Source organism: Dryobates pubescens, chromosome Z (genome assembly GCF_014839835.1).
Source record: "Dryobates pubescens isolate bDryPub1 chromosome Z, bDryPub1.pri, whole genome shotgun sequence".
Lineage (NCBI taxonomy): Eukaryota > Metazoa > Chordata > Aves > Piciformes > Picidae > Dryobates > Dryobates pubescens.
Window position 1 is genome coordinate 113,969,913 of NC_071657.1, and position 19,184 is coordinate 113,989,096.

The 19,184-nt window shown below is 42.1% G+C and overlaps 1 protein-coding gene across 1 annotated transcript in view; it reads right to left on the reverse strand.

The window, feature by feature from the left end:
- Positions 1–12,926: 12,926 nt before the first annotated feature.
- Positions 12,927–19,184, reverse strand: part of CDC123 (cell division cycle 123) — a 38,360-nt gene continuing 32,102 nt past the window's right edge. Inside the window, exons 11-13 of the mRNA XM_054178521.1 lie at positions 17,395–17,523; positions 14,649–14,786; positions 12,927–13,491 (exon numbers count right to left, since the gene is read on the reverse strand). Coding sequence (XP_054034496.1) covers positions 13,465–13,491; positions 14,649–14,786; positions 17,395–17,523 — 294 coding nt within the window. The 3' untranslated portion in view covers positions 12,927–13,464. The remainder of the gene's footprint in view (positions 13,492–14,648; positions 14,787–17,394; positions 17,524–19,184) is intronic.

Genomic DNA, 19,184 nt, shown 5'->3' on the forward strand with positions numbered 1-19,184 from the left:
GAGTTGCTTCCCAACACTACAGCTCCCTGCACCTTCCCTGCTCCCCATCAGCCTCCAGCTAACAGTAAAAGAACCACAATGCTACTCTTCAAATCATTTCTGCCTGCAAAGCTGTGGGCAGCATCTCAGACAGTATAAATCTGGAGCTGTACTGATTTCTGTCAGCAGATAATGTGGTTCTTTGGGAGTTTTCCTTTTTTTGTTTTTGAATGAAGATATGTGCAAAGAGGCACATTTGTTTCCACTTTCGTGTCTGAAATAAAACTATTCTTGTTTGGGGATAAATCCTGAAAGTATAAAGGCCTGATGGCAGCTCTCCCCCAATGCATAAAGTAATAATTTATTCTTCTAACCAAAAGAAAACATTGGGTTTTCCTTCTTTTTTTTTTTTTTTCAGCACAACTGAAAATGTGAACTAATGACTCATTTCCTACATTCTCAACTGAGAAGTCCAAAAGCTATTTTTGCCTTTATCCTGAGTGCCCAGTCACAGTACAGTCAATAAAACAACAAAACTACACAACCTGCCCCCCAACAACAGCAGGGCTGCCAGCATTGCCCATGCACTCATGAAAACATGCTGCAGGAAAAACATCTTGCTGCTGCTGATGCTCTGCACCCAGAGCTCTGGAAGTCTGCAGCCCCAAGAAACCACGGCAGTGTTTTGCCCAACAGGGAACAGTATTTCTTTCTAGCTCACTTCAGTTTTTCAAAATGTTTTAGAACCTAGCTAAGGAATGATGATGCTTTAGTAGCTGAAGGAGTGTAACTGAAGCAGATTCCAGCAGGACTGATGCAGAAACACTTGTTAATTTAGAAGCCACTTTATTTTTAAAGTTATTGGATCCTGAGTATCTAAAAACCTGTGACTGCTTTAGTCATTTAGTCCTTATTCAGAAAGAAAAGCAGTGCAACTGGTGCAATGGTACAACGTCATTATTTATATGGCGCACAAATTTGTGAAGCTTCCCATATTTTGGGGGGACTGGAACTAGATGATCTCTAAGATCTCTTCTAACCTAAACCATTCTATGATACTAACATCACAAAGACAGGGGGGGGAAAACCCCACTAATCTGAAAACTTTCATACTGCTATATAAGCTGAGAGCAAGTTTGTGAGCTAAAACTGAAACCTCCATTTTCCCAGCCTGCTGATGAGATCTTTCTGCTGCAAGTGCTGTGATTTCGCCCCATGGTAAACATGCGCCACTAAGTCAGACCAAGTCTTCCCCCATCCCCGGCCCCCGGGCACCTTTCTGCTCCCCTGGACATGGTTTTGCAGCAAGACACTGTTGTCATCTCCCTTGGTGTCTTAGACTGGCAGATCCCTTAAAAGCAGGTAAGGATGTGGCTTTCTAAAAGGTGCTTCAAAGAGTTCTGCACACAAGTGTGCTCAGGACCTGTCTAGATCAAGCCTCACATGTTCAGCACAGCTTGCTGGTACAAGGCTTTGCTAAATGAAAGTCTTCCAGATTCAGGCAGGCTTCTGCTTTTCTTCTTCAGCATTCCAGCTTTAATGGCTTTTCACAAGGAATATTGGGTTTTGTACTCCCTCAGATGAATTGGCAGGGCTAATGAGCAATTTAATGAAGTTTGCATTTGGAGGACGGAAATAGTTCCATGGAAGGAAATGAAGGAAGGTGGAAAGGGAGGGGAGGGCAGAGGGGTGCATGGCCTTGGAGCATGAAATGGCCAAAGATTAAATTGTAAGGACTTGCAGTGTCTTCAAACTTAGAAAGAGCCAGAACAGAATATCTGCTTCCCTAATTTTGTTTTTGAGAATTGCACCTATCTGTGCTAACTCACTGGTCCTCAAATATGCCCCAGAAGCTGGGACAGGAATGATAAAGGTGAAAAGCTGGTCTGGTACACCTGATACCTTCATAAACAGGCTTGATGCTGAAAAGGAGGCCACAGAGAAGTAGACTGTGCCAAGAGTGTAGCTTTACTCCAGAATGATATTTGCCTTGCTATGATGCAAGCAGCCACACTGCAGCACCACAGATTGAGGGTCTCAGGCCACATCAGACTGCAGGAACCTGTGTGAGATGTCCAAAATGGTGGAGTCATCCCACTATGGAGCAAACTCAGCCCCAGATACTGATGTCCTCCTCCCAAAACACCAACCTGCAGGCAACACCCAGGCCAGTTCAAGACAGGAGCTATGACACCTACTGTTGATAGCTTCAGAAAGAGGTCCAAAACATATCCCCTTACCGTATTTTCTTTGGCAGAATCTTTCCTGCACAGCACAGACTGATGGGATGTACATCATTGCTTAGGTGGCTTTCTTTACTGTAACCGGAGCACTGGGTTTTATAGCTCCATCAATGTCCTCTCCTCTCATCAGTGCTCAGTGCAAAAGCTGGCTCCACACATACCTAATTCACCTGATCATGCACTGAAGATGTTCTGAGAACCAAATTGATCCTCTGAAGAATGTTTTTCCTCCACCTCAAGCACAGGTCAGTTTCTGAACCCTTTAAACTGGACAATGCCATCTCCTGGACAGCTCCTCCAGGCACTGGAAGTAAAGCAGATTACTGCAACTCTCATTAATGCCACATGGTATGGTACTGTGTAAATCTGCCTCCTTACCCTCATTCTCCCTTGGGGATGAACCTTGAAGAAAGTGTGAGATCTTTGCAGAGGTTTTCAGTGCTCCAGGGTTTACAGGGCTGCAATCTCTGTCTTTCCTGGGATCCTTATATATAAGAAAAATGTTCTTTCATAACTGTGCATGAAGCTAAACACATACATATTCATAAAGCATCTCCACCCACATACCCAAACCACAGCTCAAACACTCAAGCTGGAACAAAGACTCACACTGCCCAAAAGATAAATAATTACAAGGATACAAGGGATATTGTCAAACTACCAGACCTGGAATACTTCAGTTTGTGCTTGGCTTGAAAGGAGTCTCACTGTTGGAAAGGCTCAGCTCAATATATATAAATTCATCACAGTAAGAACACAGTGTCATTGTTTACAGGGGATCCAGCTCAATGGAAATCCTGAGCAAAGTTAACCTACATGGCAAATATTGGTTGGATCAAGGTAACCACCTCTTTTCTGTTTTCACCTCTATATGCCCCCCTGCTAATTTTCTGCCCCGTATTTTCTATTTCTCCTGAAGAGCCTCTCCCAAACCTAATAAACAATATCTGAACTTCAAATTAATAGAATTTACTGAAATACGACATTAGACAAAACTCAGCATTAAGTCACCAGGAACCCTAAATCATTGTCTTCATTTTCCACAACATTATTATATGATGATAAGGGCAACAAAATCAGAATCACAGAATACATCTGGTTGGAAGACACCTCAAAGATCATCCAGGCCAACCTTCAACCCAGCATTGAAGGGTCAACACTAAACCATGTCCCTAAGCATCAGGTCTACATACTGCCCGAACACCCCTCAGGGATGGTGACTCTACCACTGCCCTGGGCAGACCATTCCAATGTTTGAGAACCCTCTCTGAAGAAATATTTTCTGATATCCAGCCTAAGCCTCCCCTGGTGCAGCTTGTAATCATTTCCTCTAGTCCTGTGATCAAGGAGAAGAGGCTGGCCCCCTCCTCACTCCAACCTCCCTTCAAGTAGTTGTAGAGAGCAACAAGGTCTCTCCTCAGCATCCTCTTCTCCAGACTGTAACAACCCAAGCTCCCTCAGATGTTCCTTGTAGGCTGTGTGTTCCAGATCCTTCATAAGACTCATTGCCCCTCTCTGGACATGCTCCAGCACCTCAATGTCCTTCCTACGGTGAGGGGCCAACAAAGCTGGTGAAGATCCTGGAGAAAAAGTCTTATGAGGAGCAGCTGAGGGAACTGGAATTCTTTAGTCTGTAGAAAAAAAGTGTGGACAGGGCACTTTGGGAGATGGTCTAATGGCTATGGTGGTGTTAGGTCGATGGTCGGACTGGATGATCTTAGAAGTCTTCCAACCAATTCTATGAAATATTTACCAACAATTATGTATTTATTTTTTAAAAGCCCTGAATGTTATTGTAAGAAAAATCATCAAACAGGAGAAATATAGGCTAGGACCTGAATTTCATAAATTGCTTTTTAACTAGAGTGGGAAAGAAACTTTCTAAAGTTATCAGGTGTATTATTATCTGATGGTAAGAGCGTACTTTGTGGTTTTCATTAATTTAAGATTCCCTTCACTTTTTTGACAGCAAAACATACCCAAATGGGGAACATTGCCTTTAATTAGGAGAAGCAAGTGCCAGATCTAGGAACAGAAACATTTGTAGGAAGTATGCAGTTAGGACTACCTTGTTTAACAAGCTGTCAGAGGCTCATGGAATTGTGAAATGTTATGCGTAGAGCACAGCCTCCATACACACACGCCAGTGGGCAGGCAGCATCATGGATGCAACTCTAGAAGGAGCTAGAGATGGAAGAAAGATCTGTACAGATGCTGAGATACAAAACACACTGCGTATTTTAGCCTGGTAGTTTAAGAAGGACATCGAGACTCTTGAACGTGTCCAGAGAAGGGCAACAAGGCTGGTGAGAGGCCTTGAGCACAAGCCCTGTGAGGCTGAGGGAGCTGGGATTGTTTAGCCTGGAGAAGAGGAGGCTCAGGGGTGACCTCATTGCCCTCTACAACTACCTGAAAGGTGGCTGTAGCCAGGAAGGGGTTGGTCTCTTCTCCCAGGCAACCAGCACCAGAACAAGAGGACACAGTCTCAGGCTGCACCAGGGGAAGTTTAGGCTGGAGGTGAGGAGAAAGTTCTTCACCAAGAGAGTCATTCATCATTGGAATGGGCTGCCTGGGGAGGTGGTGGAGTCACCATCCCTCGATGTCTTCAAGAGGAGATTGGACATGGCACTTGGTGCCATGGTCTAGTCATGAGGTTTGTGGTGACAGGTTGGACTCGATGATCCTCGAGGTCTCTTCCAGCCTTGGCAAATACTGTGATACTGTGACTGTGTCCAGTTCTGGGCCCCTCAGTTTAGGAAAGATGTTAAGTTGCTGGAATGCATCCAGAGAAGGGCAACAAAGTTGGTGAGGGGTTTGCACAAGCCCTGTGAGGAGAGGCTGAGGGAGCTGGGGTTGCTTAGCCTGGAGAAGAGGAAGCTCAGGGGAGACCTTATTGCTGTCTACAACTACCTGAAGGGAGGTTGCAGCCAGGTGGGGGCTGGTCTCTTCTCCCAGAGAACCTATGACAGAACGAAAGGACACAGACTCAAGCTGTGCCAGGGGAGGTTCAGGCTGGATGTTAGGAATAAATTCTTCACAGAAAGAGAGACTGGCCATTAGAATGGGCTGCCCAGGGAGGTGGTAGATTCACTAGAAGTGTTTAAAAATAGACTGGATGTGTCAAAGGCCAAAACCCCTGGTTTTCATAGGGGAAAAAAATCATTCCTGACCCCAGAGCAGGGCACCTGTATTATTTTCACACCGAAAAAGAAGCATTTAATTGCTGCAAGAGTAGCAGGCAGGAACTTAATTCCAACAGTCCAGAGCAGGGCTGGCAAGGAGCTGTGCTCCATGCTGCAAAGGAAGGAAAAAAATCCCAGGGGACCAGTGCCAATCCTCCCTGGGGCAAAACCAAAATCTTTCCTGACCACAGATCCCACACACCCATGGCACCTTGCTGCTTCAAGAACAGCAGGCAGTCACTTACCAAAAATGGCCCAGAGGAGCCCTGGCAAGGGGCTGTGATCAATGTTGCAGAGGAAGGCAAAAAAAAATCCCCAGAGACCAGCGCTAATCTGCCCTGAGGGGGAAAAGTCCTTCCTGATACAAACAGCAATCGGAGATCGTCTGTTCCCTGAGCATGTGAGCAAGACCTGCCTCCTGGCCCCACCAGGTGGTCACACCTTACATAGATAGCACCATTGTCCAACCCCTTCCCCTCCTACAACCCAGAGCCATCTCAAGGTCTCCCAAGAGTGGCAGAACAGCCCTGGTCAGGTTGACCTTGGCAGCAAGAATCCTTCAAATGGCTGGCAGGACATCAGTGAAGGTGCCAGCCATGGGCTTGGAAGTGGCCTGAGAGAGCCAGGAGGATTGGTTGGTCGTCCAGCCCTCAGTGTGAGGTGGCATTTGGAAATGGGGATGGACAATGCACCTAGTCATACAGTTTAGTTTTAGTTAGTCCTGAAAGGAGCAGGGATTTGGACTCAAGGATTTTTATGTGTCTCTTTTAAGTTGGGATATTCTATGATTCTGTGAGTCAGTCTTTGGCCACTCTCCAATGACCAACATACTTGAAATTTTGTGCCTAAAATGAGACATCACAGTACACCATCCCCACATCAAACAAAATAAGATTATTTCTTGCATCCCTCTTTCCTGCTAGCCTATAATGACACCTGCCTTTTTCCTCCCCCAACAGTCTTGCATTTAATGGCCTCTTCTCCAACTTACCCACCATACTGCTGCTCTGCCAGATCCTTCCCCATTCTGTACTTGAATGTCTGATTTCTCCTTCTAGCTACAGCACTTTGCACTAGCCTTTATCAAATTTCTTCTCATTCTTTCAGGCCATTTTTCCTGTGTATTGTGGCCATTTAAAATTCTGATATGGCCCTCAGAAGTGCCTGTGCACATTCTCAAGTCTGTGACAACCACAGATTTTTTTTATATGGGATATTTCACTGCTCTGGTCATTAATGAAGTTACGGAAAAAGACAAAACCTGTAATAAAATGTACAGTGGTCTCAGAAAGCTCTCTTTTGCTACCTACCAATAGCTATTTCAAGTGCAGTTTTTCTGCTACGTTGTGATAATTTAGTTCACTTGGTTCTTTTGCTTGTAAAAAGAGTATGGGGAAGCAAAACATTAAATGCATCAGTTTTCTCTGAATCATCCATAATCTTTTCTCCATCCCCTCATCTTTTCACACTTAATCATGCTCCTTTCCCTCCAATTTCCTGCAGTTTCATTTTGATTGATCCTTACAAGTCCTCGCTGTGCCATTTTCCCTTCACATTAGGAGATTGCTCCTAGGCCATTCAAAAAAAGCACCTCTCTTCAGTTATCCCACCCATCATCTTCCAAACAGACCCAGGCATCAACACCCACACTTGCTGAAAATGCCTTTTGAGGTCCTTATTCTGCTCCTCTCATTTCCCTGCTTTCTGAAGAGCACCAAATGCCAATTCCACAGCCACTTTTACCTGAATTACATCTGACTAAGATTTTTTTTTTAACCACTTCTAATAAACCTGACTGTAACCCAGAAGAGCCTACTCTAGAATAAAACTGTACCTTCTGAAACACAAATTCTGTCCTCTAAAAAAACAAACAAAAAAACACAACAACAACAACAACAACAACAAAAACCAAAAAAAACCAACCATTCACTCTTTGTCTTCTCAAGTCTTCCCAGCTCTCAGTGTGCACTTGCAGCCCGGAAAGCCAATCAGATCCTGGGCTGCATCTAGAGAAGTGTGGCCAGCAGGTCAAGGGAGGTGATTCTCCCCCTCTACTCAGCTCTGGTGAGACCCCACCTGGAGTACTGCATCCAGTTCTGGAGCCCCTATTACAAGAGGGATATGGACATGCTGTCCAGAGAAGGGCCATGAAGATGATCAGAGGGCTGGAGCACCTCTCCTATGAGGACAGACTGAAGGAGTGGGGCTGTTCAGTCTGAAGAAGAGAAGGCACTGAGGTGACCTAATTGTGGCCTTCTAGTATCTGAAAAGGGCCTACAAGAAGGCTGGGGAGGGACTTCTCAGGATATCAGGTAGTGATAGGACTAGGGGGAATGGAATGAAGCTGGAGGTGGGGAGATTCAGGCTGGATGTGAGGAGGAAGTTCTTCACCAAGAGTGGTGAGGCCCTGGCATGGGTTGTCCAGGGAGGTGGTTGGGGTGCCATCCCTGGAGGTGTTTAAGACCAGGCTGGATGAGGCTCTGGCCAGCCTGATCTAGTGTGGGGTGTCCCTGCCCATGGCAGGGGGGCTGGAATTAGATGATCCTTGTGGTCCCTTCCAACCCTGACTGATACTATGATACTATTACTTTCTGAGCTAAGTAGCAAATACTTTCCATTTATACCAGGCTTCCTGATTTGGCAACATTGGTAAATTTGAAAAGCTGGACATGAGCCAGCAATGTGCCTTTGTAGCCCAAAAAGCTAACTGCACCCTGGGCTGCATCAAAAGCAGTGTGGCAAGCATGTCAAGAGAGGTGATTCCAACCCTCTACCTTGCTCTGGTGAGACCCCACCAGGAGTACTGTGTCCAGGTCTGGGGCCCTCAGCACAAGAAAGATATGGACCTTTTCACACAGGTCCAGAGGAAGGCCACAAAAACTGTCAAAGTGACAGAACACCTCTCCTATGAAGAAAGGCTGGGAAGTTGGGAGATTTCAGCCTAGAGAAGGTCTCTGGGGACACATTCTTTGAGCCTTTCAATACTTAAAGGGGGATTATAGGAAAGACAGAGAGAGGCATTTTAGCAAGGCCTATAGTCACAGGACAGGGGGCAGCAGCTTAAAATTGAAGGAGGGCAGAAACAGATTGACATTAATGAAGAAACCTTCCATCAGGACTGTGAGACACAGGAACAGGCTGCCCAAAAAAGTTACATATGCCCCGTCACTAGAAATGCTCAAGGTCAAGTTGAAGAGGGCTTCGTGCAACCTCATCTAGCAAAAGATATCCCCTGCCAATATTTAAGTTTCCTTCCAACACAAACTCTAGCATTGCTCTATGATTCCCAAGCTCTGCAGATACAGACGCTAGTAATGCCTTCAGTCCTCGCTGAACCTCAGGTCTCTGTTTCAGTTCATCTCCCAAAGTCTCTGCAATGCCGATCAACATCATTTTCAACATATATTGATATTGAGTTCCTCCTGTGCATTCCTCCTGCCAGATGTTTTAGCTTACCAGGTTGCTTCATTCTCTCTGGCCCCTGCAGCTCTGATGAATAATTCATTTACATCAAGGAAGTGCAAATTCTGTCAGGATAAGAGAGTTTCCTAGAAGAAGCTAAGACAGAACCAAAATCCCAAGCCCCCTCACCATTTGGATTTAACCCCAGATAAAACTCCAGTCTTACTGCAGTGCCAATGTCTTTACTACTATAAAAATCTATAATCACACATTCTGCTTAAGGACCCTGCACCTTTAAGAAAGCTTCAGGTTTGTACAAAATACCTCAGCTATAGTACTAGTCTTATTTTAATTCTCTATAATTTCAGGATGACCACAAGTTGGAGACTTTCTCTTTACAGAGATCAAATTCAAACAGAAATAAGGACACCATTAATTCAACATCCGGACAAACCTTTTTTTCAAGGCAGATTTATTAAGCTTCTAAATAGCAGCATTGCCATTAATTCATCCATCATGAATCAAAACCTGGTCTGTTTCTTGTATTACACCTTAAGGCCCATCTCCTCTTAGCCAAAGACACATAATTTCACAGTTGAATAGTATTTCCTTAAGTGACACTTGCTCTCCAAACACAATCTGAATTGTTAACTCTTATCTTCTAAGGTTGAAAATCTTTATCAGCTTACTAGCTGACAGATACCCTGGGGTCTTCTCCAGCTATCTGACCCTTCAGATGTGGGACAGTTTGTGAAAGTCAAGCTAACTCAGCCATGCACAAAGGTACCAGAAATATTTTTACACAGGTTTGTGCCACACTACTACCATTACCCATGCTACCACTGAGCTATTTTAGAATCCTTCCATCTAGCAATGCTTTCTTGAAAGCCTGAACCCTTGACCATTTAGTCCAATAGTCTATGTTGCTTAAACAAGCATCATTATTTTTTCCCAGCCAGCACTGCACCCTGGATGTCTGCAACAGGTGAGTGCATAAGAATGAGATGCATTACATTTCTGGCTAAGGATGTTAGATGCAGCCATCTGGATTTTTACAAGCCATACACTGTGAGCAGAATCCAGCAAGTGGTATTTATTTTCCTGAGACTGAGAGCTGGCTGTGATTCCCCTGCTTTTAGGGTTTCTTCAGGTATTATAGAGCACCACTCCAAAAAAATCTCTTTCTGAGAGGGAAAAAGTGTTTAAAAGTTTTTAAATTGAGATCTGTATTATATGTGCTGCTGTTTATTCTCATCTTAACATTAATCCAAGTACTAGATTGGTGGGTCAGAGAAGATGAGGACAACAATGGAAAAAGAAGAGCCAAAGGAACACAAACAGAACAGTCTGCAGCCCAGAAGTACAGGAGCATTATTGTAAATCCTGAACTAACTCAGTACATGTTAATAACTTACAGGGCTACTGGAATCCTGATCCTCATTATCCACGTGGGAAGTGAAACATCTCAAGCACTGGCTGTGAAACAAGGACTTTCTCTGGTGCTCCTGATAGAGCTGCAGTCCAAGAACTGAGCCCCAATACACCTGAGCCTTTAGACACAGACCGTTTGGCAAGTGTATGTTCTGTAAAGAACAAATGCACACTCCCCCCCTGTAAAATTTCTCAGGTCTGTCATCTAGGTGAGATAACAAATACCTCTATATAAAGCTTTCAGCACTTAACCAAGAAAAATGCATGGTATCCATAGTATACAGTTACATCTTACTCAGCAAATGGTGGTCATATCACTGAACAGCACGGCCAACTACTTGCAAAATTGGAATTTTGCATTTTCAAATTTCTGTGATGGCTAGAAGCAGAAACTGGATTTATGACATGGAAGAAAATTACAAGTATCATATACTATTCAATTTAAAACTGATCTGAAGCTTTTTTTTATGCATCACCATTAGCTTCCTCACCTCCCCAAGAGAAATACATTTGTTAATTATCCTCACAGATGAAAAGGTCTTCTAAAAGAAGAGGAATCTTTCATCTAGTGGACAAAAATTTCAACATCTGGTTACCTGAAGTTAGAGAAAGAAGCAAACTAAGTGTGAAGTACTCATTTAAATTGTAAGGACACACATTTTGGGGAATCAGATTATGTAGAACAGATTTTTATGGTGGGGACTGTTGATCAGGACCTGAACATGAGACTAGTATTTTTGCTTTATTCCCTTTTATAGTTCTTTATTAAGACTAAGCCCAGAGGAAGTGTCATAAACTCCTGGCAACTCTGAAATAAAGTTAGTTATCAGTGTTTGATAGCTTGGCTGAGTAGACCATTAACTCAGATTGGTCATCTGTTAGCAAATCACAGCGGGGAACACAACAAACTTTGAATTCACTTCTCACTAGCATATGACTATAAAGAGAAGTCTGAGTATGTTAAACAGCAATTGAATCTGATGAGGGCTGGAGAGATGTAAGCTGTGACAGAGAGCACTGGGGAGACAGGAAGCGCAACATGTTATTACGGTGGTCCTTCAACCAGAGGATCAGCACAGGCTAACAACATATAAAACCAGGTGCTGAGCCGGTGTATGATTCCACTGTGACTTCTCCTAGAAGAACTCAACTATTAATGCAGAGCGCCCACAGCAGGCTGCACTTCTTACAAATGTATGAAAGACACCAACAAGAGTAAAAGCTCTACAATGATTATGGTCAGTTCACTTGGTGATGCTGTTTTCAGGATAAATAATGTCAACAAGCAGAGGACTGTTAAAAGGCTACTGGCTCCAGCTTACTCACCCAAAGGGACACTAGAATGTAGAGGGTCCCATCAAATTGGTCCCAGTGTTGTATATGTTCTGGTGAATACCCAGCACAGAAAGCTGTGATACTGGCTGTCAAATTAATTACTGGAGTCCACAAAAAAGATGCAGGAAACTATCTTAGAGCTTTAAACCAAGACTTGGTATTTTTTTCAAGACAATAATCTGTAGTTCAGAAGCATTTAAGAATCTGCTGGATATTCCAGGGCTTTATCTATGTAAAGGAAGTGTGGTTAGATCATCACAGTAGTTTTAAATTATGCTAGAAACTTTAGAAAAAAAATAAAAGCTTTGTTGTGTTTTTGGTGTTTGGAAGTTCCCATTTGATTTACAGCCATTTATACTCAAATAATCCCAAAATATACTCAAATATGAGAAAAAAATCACCAAAAGTCCTGCAATGTGGCAACATTAAGTACTGCCCAACCCTGAGTTAATGATCATTCAAATTTGTGCACAAAAAGGTACTGAGGAGTTTCAATCATTTCAGGGGTAGGACAGATCTTGTACTTGTAATTCAGGAGCTTTGATCTGTGATACTTCATCAATAGATGTGGTAGAACTGGATTCTTAATCTGCATAATCTATAACTACAGTAAGTATTCATTCAAAATGGAAGTTAAATAAAGACAGTCAGTAATAATTTAAATTCTCAGAACAGATTGTAATGGAGCACTGTATCAATTTGACAGCCAAGGCAAGGCAAAGAAACATGAACAGCTTTAAACACACACACAAAGCATCACATAACTGGTTTGAAATAGGAACCAGTTTCCAGGGTCTATGAGCACCTCCAAATATGCTTTCATTTCAGCAGGACACTACTGACAAATTACTGATGCCATGCAAACACCTACATCCAAGGTAGCTGGTTCTTCACCAGAAACTCTGTCTTCCCTGCACCTCCCAAATTTGTAAAGAGAGCTTCTGTTTCCCCAAATTTAGTTGGCCTTCCTTTTATACAAAAAAGGTACCTTATGAATACAGCATTTTAAGAAAATGATTACTCTTTCAGCTCTTAAAAACCTCAGAGATGCAATACAAAAGAGTAAGACAGTCTGCATATAAAATTACATGCTGATGTTAACTAATGTTAAAGCCAGATGATGTATAATATGTAATCACATTAAATAAGTTTCAAGAAAGCTTTACTATGAGAAAGAAATTAAATTGGGTGAAGTTTAACAAATTTCATAGCTTTAGCTACTGTGAAAAGATTCCTTTATTTGAAAGGCATTCAGAATTTCAAAGTCCTGAAGTGTGAAGTTTTTACACCTTGTCTTCTATAGCTGTTTTCTGAAATGAATTATTAACCCTCATTAAAAACAAACAAACAAACAAACAAAACCTTCTCCACTTTTTTCTAAACAGAAAAGATGAAAAATCCTTCCAAAACAATTCACAATTTTAAAAGGTTACTATAGAAAACAATAAAAATGTATAAACACAAGGGAAGAAAGGAATGTACCAGATTTCAAGCAAGACTGTGCCTAAATTCAGACAATGCTTGATGTTTTTCACTGCACAATCATTAAATGTTGTCACATGTATCACTGAAGAGTCCAACAGCATACTGGAAGGGCATCAATCTTCACACTGAGATGGGAAAGCAGTTGCTCAGTTGCGCTCTGATTGTTGCTTGCAACACAGAATAACTTCATTTAACCTGGAATCCAGTGAGAACTCACTCTGACCTTTCATGTTTCCCTGTAGCTTTTCTACACTTTTATGTAAACCAACAGACATGGTATGAACAGCTCTTCAGTTCTTTCATTGACTATAAAAAGCAGGTTTTCTTTAAATTGATAGCTTAATAGTTATGCTAAATATAGCTTTTGTCACATTTCTTGCTTGTAGTTCAATGTAATGCTTGATACCTCACTCATCATCTTGCTGATTTCTTTTCTGTCAACAGAACAGGAGAGTTAACAATGTTAGGACACAGTTATCTGAAGAGCACTACTAAATCATGATGAATGTTTCCAGATATAATGGATATTAGATGAGGGCTGCATTTCTAAATCATTTTCTGAAAAGTAAGAGATAATGTTTCCAGCAAATGGAACAGAGCAGTATCAACCCTCTCCTGCACCCCAAACTATAGGATTTTATTTCTAGGAAAGAACAAGATTTGCCATGTATTTTAACCAACAAAACATAGGAGAATGAGAAAACATGATGCCATGTGGTGGTAGAATTCAGGGATCAAGATGAAAGCAACTTGTCATCCCTTCCCTAGCTCACAGAGATACCATGTTTTCATGTAACTGTTTATCAAAGGAACAATTAAACTGTATCAAAAAAAGAAACAAGCATTTAAAGTCTTTTCCCAATATACTTGTAAGTTTCATAGAAATTCTTAAAAGCATGAGCTTCAGTCACTCAAAAAAGGACTATTTATACTACATTTGTATTTGAATTTCTATAAGAAAGAAAACAGCTAGGCCCCTCAGTAAGAGCTGTCAAATAACATTCAATGCTTCCCATGAAGCTAAAATTAACTGAAGGGAGATCAGTATGGAAGCTTGCTCTTCATCACATAAATTTTTTTTCAACCCAAAACATATCATAGTCATAGAAAGGCTTAGGTTGGAAAGGTCCTTCGAGATCATCTACTCCAAACTCATGGGCAGGGATGCCTCTCAACTAGACTTGGCTGCTCAAGACCTCATCCAGCCTGGCCTTGAACACCCTGAGAGAGGAGGTATCTACAAGCTATTCTACCCAGAGTCTCACCACCCTTGTACTGAAGAACTTCTTCCTGAGATACAGTCTAAACCTACTCTTCCTCAGCTTCAAACCATTTCCACTTGTCCTATTGCTAGACAGCCTTATGAAAACTCTTTCTCCATCCTTTGTGTAGGATCCCTTCAGGTATTGGAAAGCAGCTCAAAGGTCCCCCCATAGTCTCCTTTTCTCTAGGCTCTAATATTGTATGATGGCTTCACAGATTACACAACCACAACAAAAAGTAAAGTATGTTAATGACAAAAGCACTATTCCGGGCACTCTGATGTTGCCATTTCACAAAGATTACAATTTTTTTCCCCACTTCCTCTTACCAGTTTAAGAAAGTCAATTAATTTGTGAACATCCTCTCCTGTAGAAAGGTCCACAAAATCCTTTGGCAGTCGGTAACTCAGGTAGGGACTAGGCTGGACAGGAACTTTACTGTTCGTACAACGGAAAACTGGATAGTCCTTTGGAGAAGATATTGGATGAGACAAGACAGCATGTGAATAAAGCTAACAATGTTTTTTGAACTCCTCCATGAGACTGAGTCACTTGGACCATGAGTTTATTTGGCATTCCTTCAGCTAAAGCTGCACTTTCTAAAAATTGTAGTGTTCTTATTAAAAACTCTGCCCACTTAAGGGTGAAAGTTAAAATGTTAATGGTATTATATGACTGTTATTTATTCCCTCACTTAAAGTTCCTACAATGTATCAGTTACTTGTGCATTTAATATACCTACACTTATAACAGTGCTGCAGTAATGCAGCTACAAGGAATTTAGGGTAATAGTATCCACATAAACATGTACATATAGAAAATCTTTACAATAGAATCCCTAAGCCAGTCTTGTTTAAAACTCATGTTTGCAAATATAACTTCACTGAAATTATGATCTAAGCATTCCAACCAGTTGACACACTGAAGGAAATAAAATGTCTCCATGCATTATGCAAAAATATCTCTAAATGTCCAATTGTAGCAATGGGGTTTGGGTAATTTGATGCAGTTTTCAGTTCAACACACTGCCATGCAGCATAATTGCCCAGCGCATGGTAATCAACAGTTTCATTTTAAAGGCAGAAGATTGGTAACTTAACACCAGATTCTGACAGGCTGTAAGCTGAAGCATGAAGACAAGTCATCCTACATTTCATCCAGTCTTCCACCAGAGGTAACTGCATGAAGCATCTGGTGCTGAGGACAAAGAAATGCTCAAAACAAAATTCAGGTGTCCCATGGACAACTCCAGAATTGGAAGTGTGTTTTAACACAGGAAACACAGCTTTTAGGAGGAAGTTTCATTGAATGGGTTTTCATACACTGATAGCCACATAGTGAGACTATAGTAAAACGACATGAATGACAGCCGGCAGTGGTTCATTTCCCTTTCAATGTGTTATCAAAATGGCAACAGAACTAAAGCAAAGTTCAAATGCTCAAATCAGCTCAATAAAGCAGGTCATTCCATGTAGGGCTAATGCAATTTTACAGCTAGAAAACAAAGAAAAGCCTATGCTATCTGCCTGGTCACCTCTCCTCAGACAACTGCCAAGTGTTTCCCAATATCAAGTAACAGGCTACTTTCTATCTTCTGTCCAGCTGTCTGAGGACTCTTTAAGATGTGAGGACTCTGTCTGAGGCATGCAGTGAGAAAAAAGTTGGAGTACAAATAAATGAAGACTATTCCTGCTTCTCTGTACTTAGAAGTTATTTGTTTTTATGGAAGAAATGCAGCTTGAAGAGAGATGCATAGCAGGGCTTCTCTAAGTGCAGGGAGTTCAACCAGAGGACAAGGCTTCCCTGAGGATGTTTCATATAAGGGAGACAGAAGTTAAGCTTCTTTTTGCCTCCCTCCAAACATAAGTCTAGAGGTCTGGAAAACTGCATGACAGGTATCAGGAACAAAGCAGAACCTTGAGGATTAAATAGAAAAGCTACAGATTTTAAAATAAATTGAAAAGAGCACCATCAAAACTAAATAAAAGCAAGTTTCAGGGCATCTTCTTTGCAATATAGCCAAAGCTGCAATATAAAACCTGTAGTGGTTGAACTAAAAATTGCCTTGCAGGCATATAAAACTAGCATGCAATATCTGTTGAGATTAACTACTGTCTAACAGAGTACATAAGCATGGCATAGGCATAGGCATGAGCATAATCCAGGTTGGAAAAGGCCTTTGAGATCGAGTCCAACCATTCATCCAACACTGTCTAACCAACTAAACCATGGCACCAAGAGCCCCATCCAGCCTCTTCCTAAACACCTCCAGTGATGGTGACTCCACCACCTCCCTGGGCAGCCCATTCCAATGGCAAATCTCTCTTTCTGTGAAGAAGCCTAACCTCCCCTGGCACAGCCTGAGACTGTATCCTCTTGTTCTGGTGCTGGTTGCCTGGGAGAAGAGACCAACCCCCAACTGGCTACAACTTCCCTTCAGGTAGTTGTAGACAGCAATAAGGTCTCCCCTGAGCCTTCTCTTCTAAGCAACCCCAGCTCCCTCAGCCTCTCCTCATAGGGCTTGTGCTGTAAACCCCTCACCAGCTTTGTTGCCCTTCTCTGGACACATTCCAGCAGCTCAACATCTTTCCTAAACTGAGGGGCCCAGAACTGGACACAGTCCTCAAGGTGTGGCCTGAGCAGTGCTGAGTTACAGGGGCAGAATGACTTCCCTGCTCCTGCTGGCCACACTATTCCTGATGCAGGCCAGGATGCCATTGCCCTTCTTGGCTGCCTGGGCACACTGCTGGCTCATGTTCAGCCTACTATCAACCAGTAGCCCAGGTCTCTTTCTGCCTAGCTGCTCTCCAGCCACTCTGACCCCAGCCTGTAGCTCTGCATGGGGTTGTTGTGGCCAATGTGTAGAACCTGGCACTTAGGTGTGTTAAATCTCATGCCGTTGGACTCTGCCCATCTGTCCATTCTACTTACAGAGAGGGTACCTTTCATGAGTCAAAGGCATCCATTTATTTAAATGGGATTTGCATCACAATTTGATGATAACAAAAAGCAAGAAAGAAAATAACAAATCCTGCTGGGATTTCTTAGCCAGCCTCCCTCATAACAACACTGTACCTGTTCTGCTGCTTCCCCTTCACCCTGGTCTCCTTTCAAGTTTTTCCCAGAGGTCAGTTCTTCCCATGTAAAGAGGAGGGAGTCTGTCACTTCACCAAAAGGGTTAAAATCTATTAACCAAATCTTACCCTGCAATTGAATAACAGAAGAATTAAAACGAGCCACAGAAAATAGAATTAAATAACACACATACTTCTGATATGTATTTTTTATTTAGATAAAAAGATGTCAAAAATTAAACAGTGCAGTTTTAAGCACTTAAAATATTCTAACATCCCTTACATTAGACAATTTTAAAGCATACCAAGCTATGACTTACTAATTTCTTTTATTGATTAAACAGAAGATCAGGCAGAACTCAAACTGAATTCAATTCTCTGCAAGGTGGTTTCAGATGAGACCACAGCAGTTCTAATTCCAATGGTCCTCCAAGATCTCCAGACAGCACAAACAAGGAATTAAAACGATTAAACAAAACACTAAACAAACATAAAAGCCCACCCAAACAGTGATTTGATTTCCCTCAGAAGCCACCTTAGCTACTGTACATTCAGCAGTCTTCAAGAACTGCTGTTGTCTCAGAGGGAACTCTAAACATACAGAGCAGGGTCTGCAAAATGGAGATTATGAAAGCTGAAAAATACATAGAGTAACTTATAGGGATTTTTAACAGAGTTATTCTTAGTAGTCTAGAATAGTTTCTTGTGTCTCATCTTAAAGACATTTGCTTTTCAAACACTTTTAGTAATATGCACACCAGTTTTACAATTGAAAAGTTAAAGCAGAGAAACTAGTACAACATATTAAAGTTAACAGAGACCTTTGCAGTGGAGCAAGGAATAGTTTGCATTCCTTGAGTCATCTCAAAGTAAAATCCCCAACACAGGGCCGTCTTTTCTTACCCAAGAAAGTAACATCTATTTGTGAAAAACAAAGCATCATAATAAATTACAATGAAGCTCTATGATCTTAAAGGTCTTTTCCAACCTAGATGATTCCATGCTTTTATGAGAAACAGCACAAATTACAGAGTCATTGAATGGCTAAGATTGGAAGGGACCTTAGAGATAGATCATCTACTCCAACCTCCCCAGAGTGGGCAGAAATACCTTTTAACTAGACTCAGCAGCTCAAGGCCTCATCCAGCCTGGCCTTGAACACCCCCAGAGAGAAGGCATCAACAACCTCCCTGGGCAGCCTATTCCAGAGTTCCACCACCCTCATACTGAAGAACTTCTTCCTAAGATCCAGACTAAGCCTCCTCTCCCTCAGCTTCAAACCCTTGTCCAATTGCTAGACAAAGTCCAGCCTTCCTGTAGGATCCTTTCAGGTATTTGTGAAACAAGCATTACATCTGGAAATCAGATCTATCAAATATGGAATGAAAGAGGTTGCTGCAACATAAGCAGGGCTGAAGAGGTTTACTCTGTTTATTAAAGATCAGCTGTAATTGGAAACCAAGCCTGAAGACTGTAGCTACTAAAAACTAGTTTTACTTTCTCTTTCTTTCCCTCATTCCTGAGGGATCTTTCTTTAAAAGATCTTCCCTATCCTCAAACAAACAGCAAGCACACCTTCAATGATTTACACTACATCCATATGGTTTCTAACATACAAAGATGGTTTAGAAGCCTTCAGTCACAGAGGAACATGGAGACTTCCTCTCACACCCACATAGCATAAGCCCACCCCCACAGGCACTAACACACTAGAATAGGAACCACATGGAAACGTGCAATGGAGACCAGAAATGCTCTAGCTGGTCCGTTGTCATCCACAGTAAGTTACTC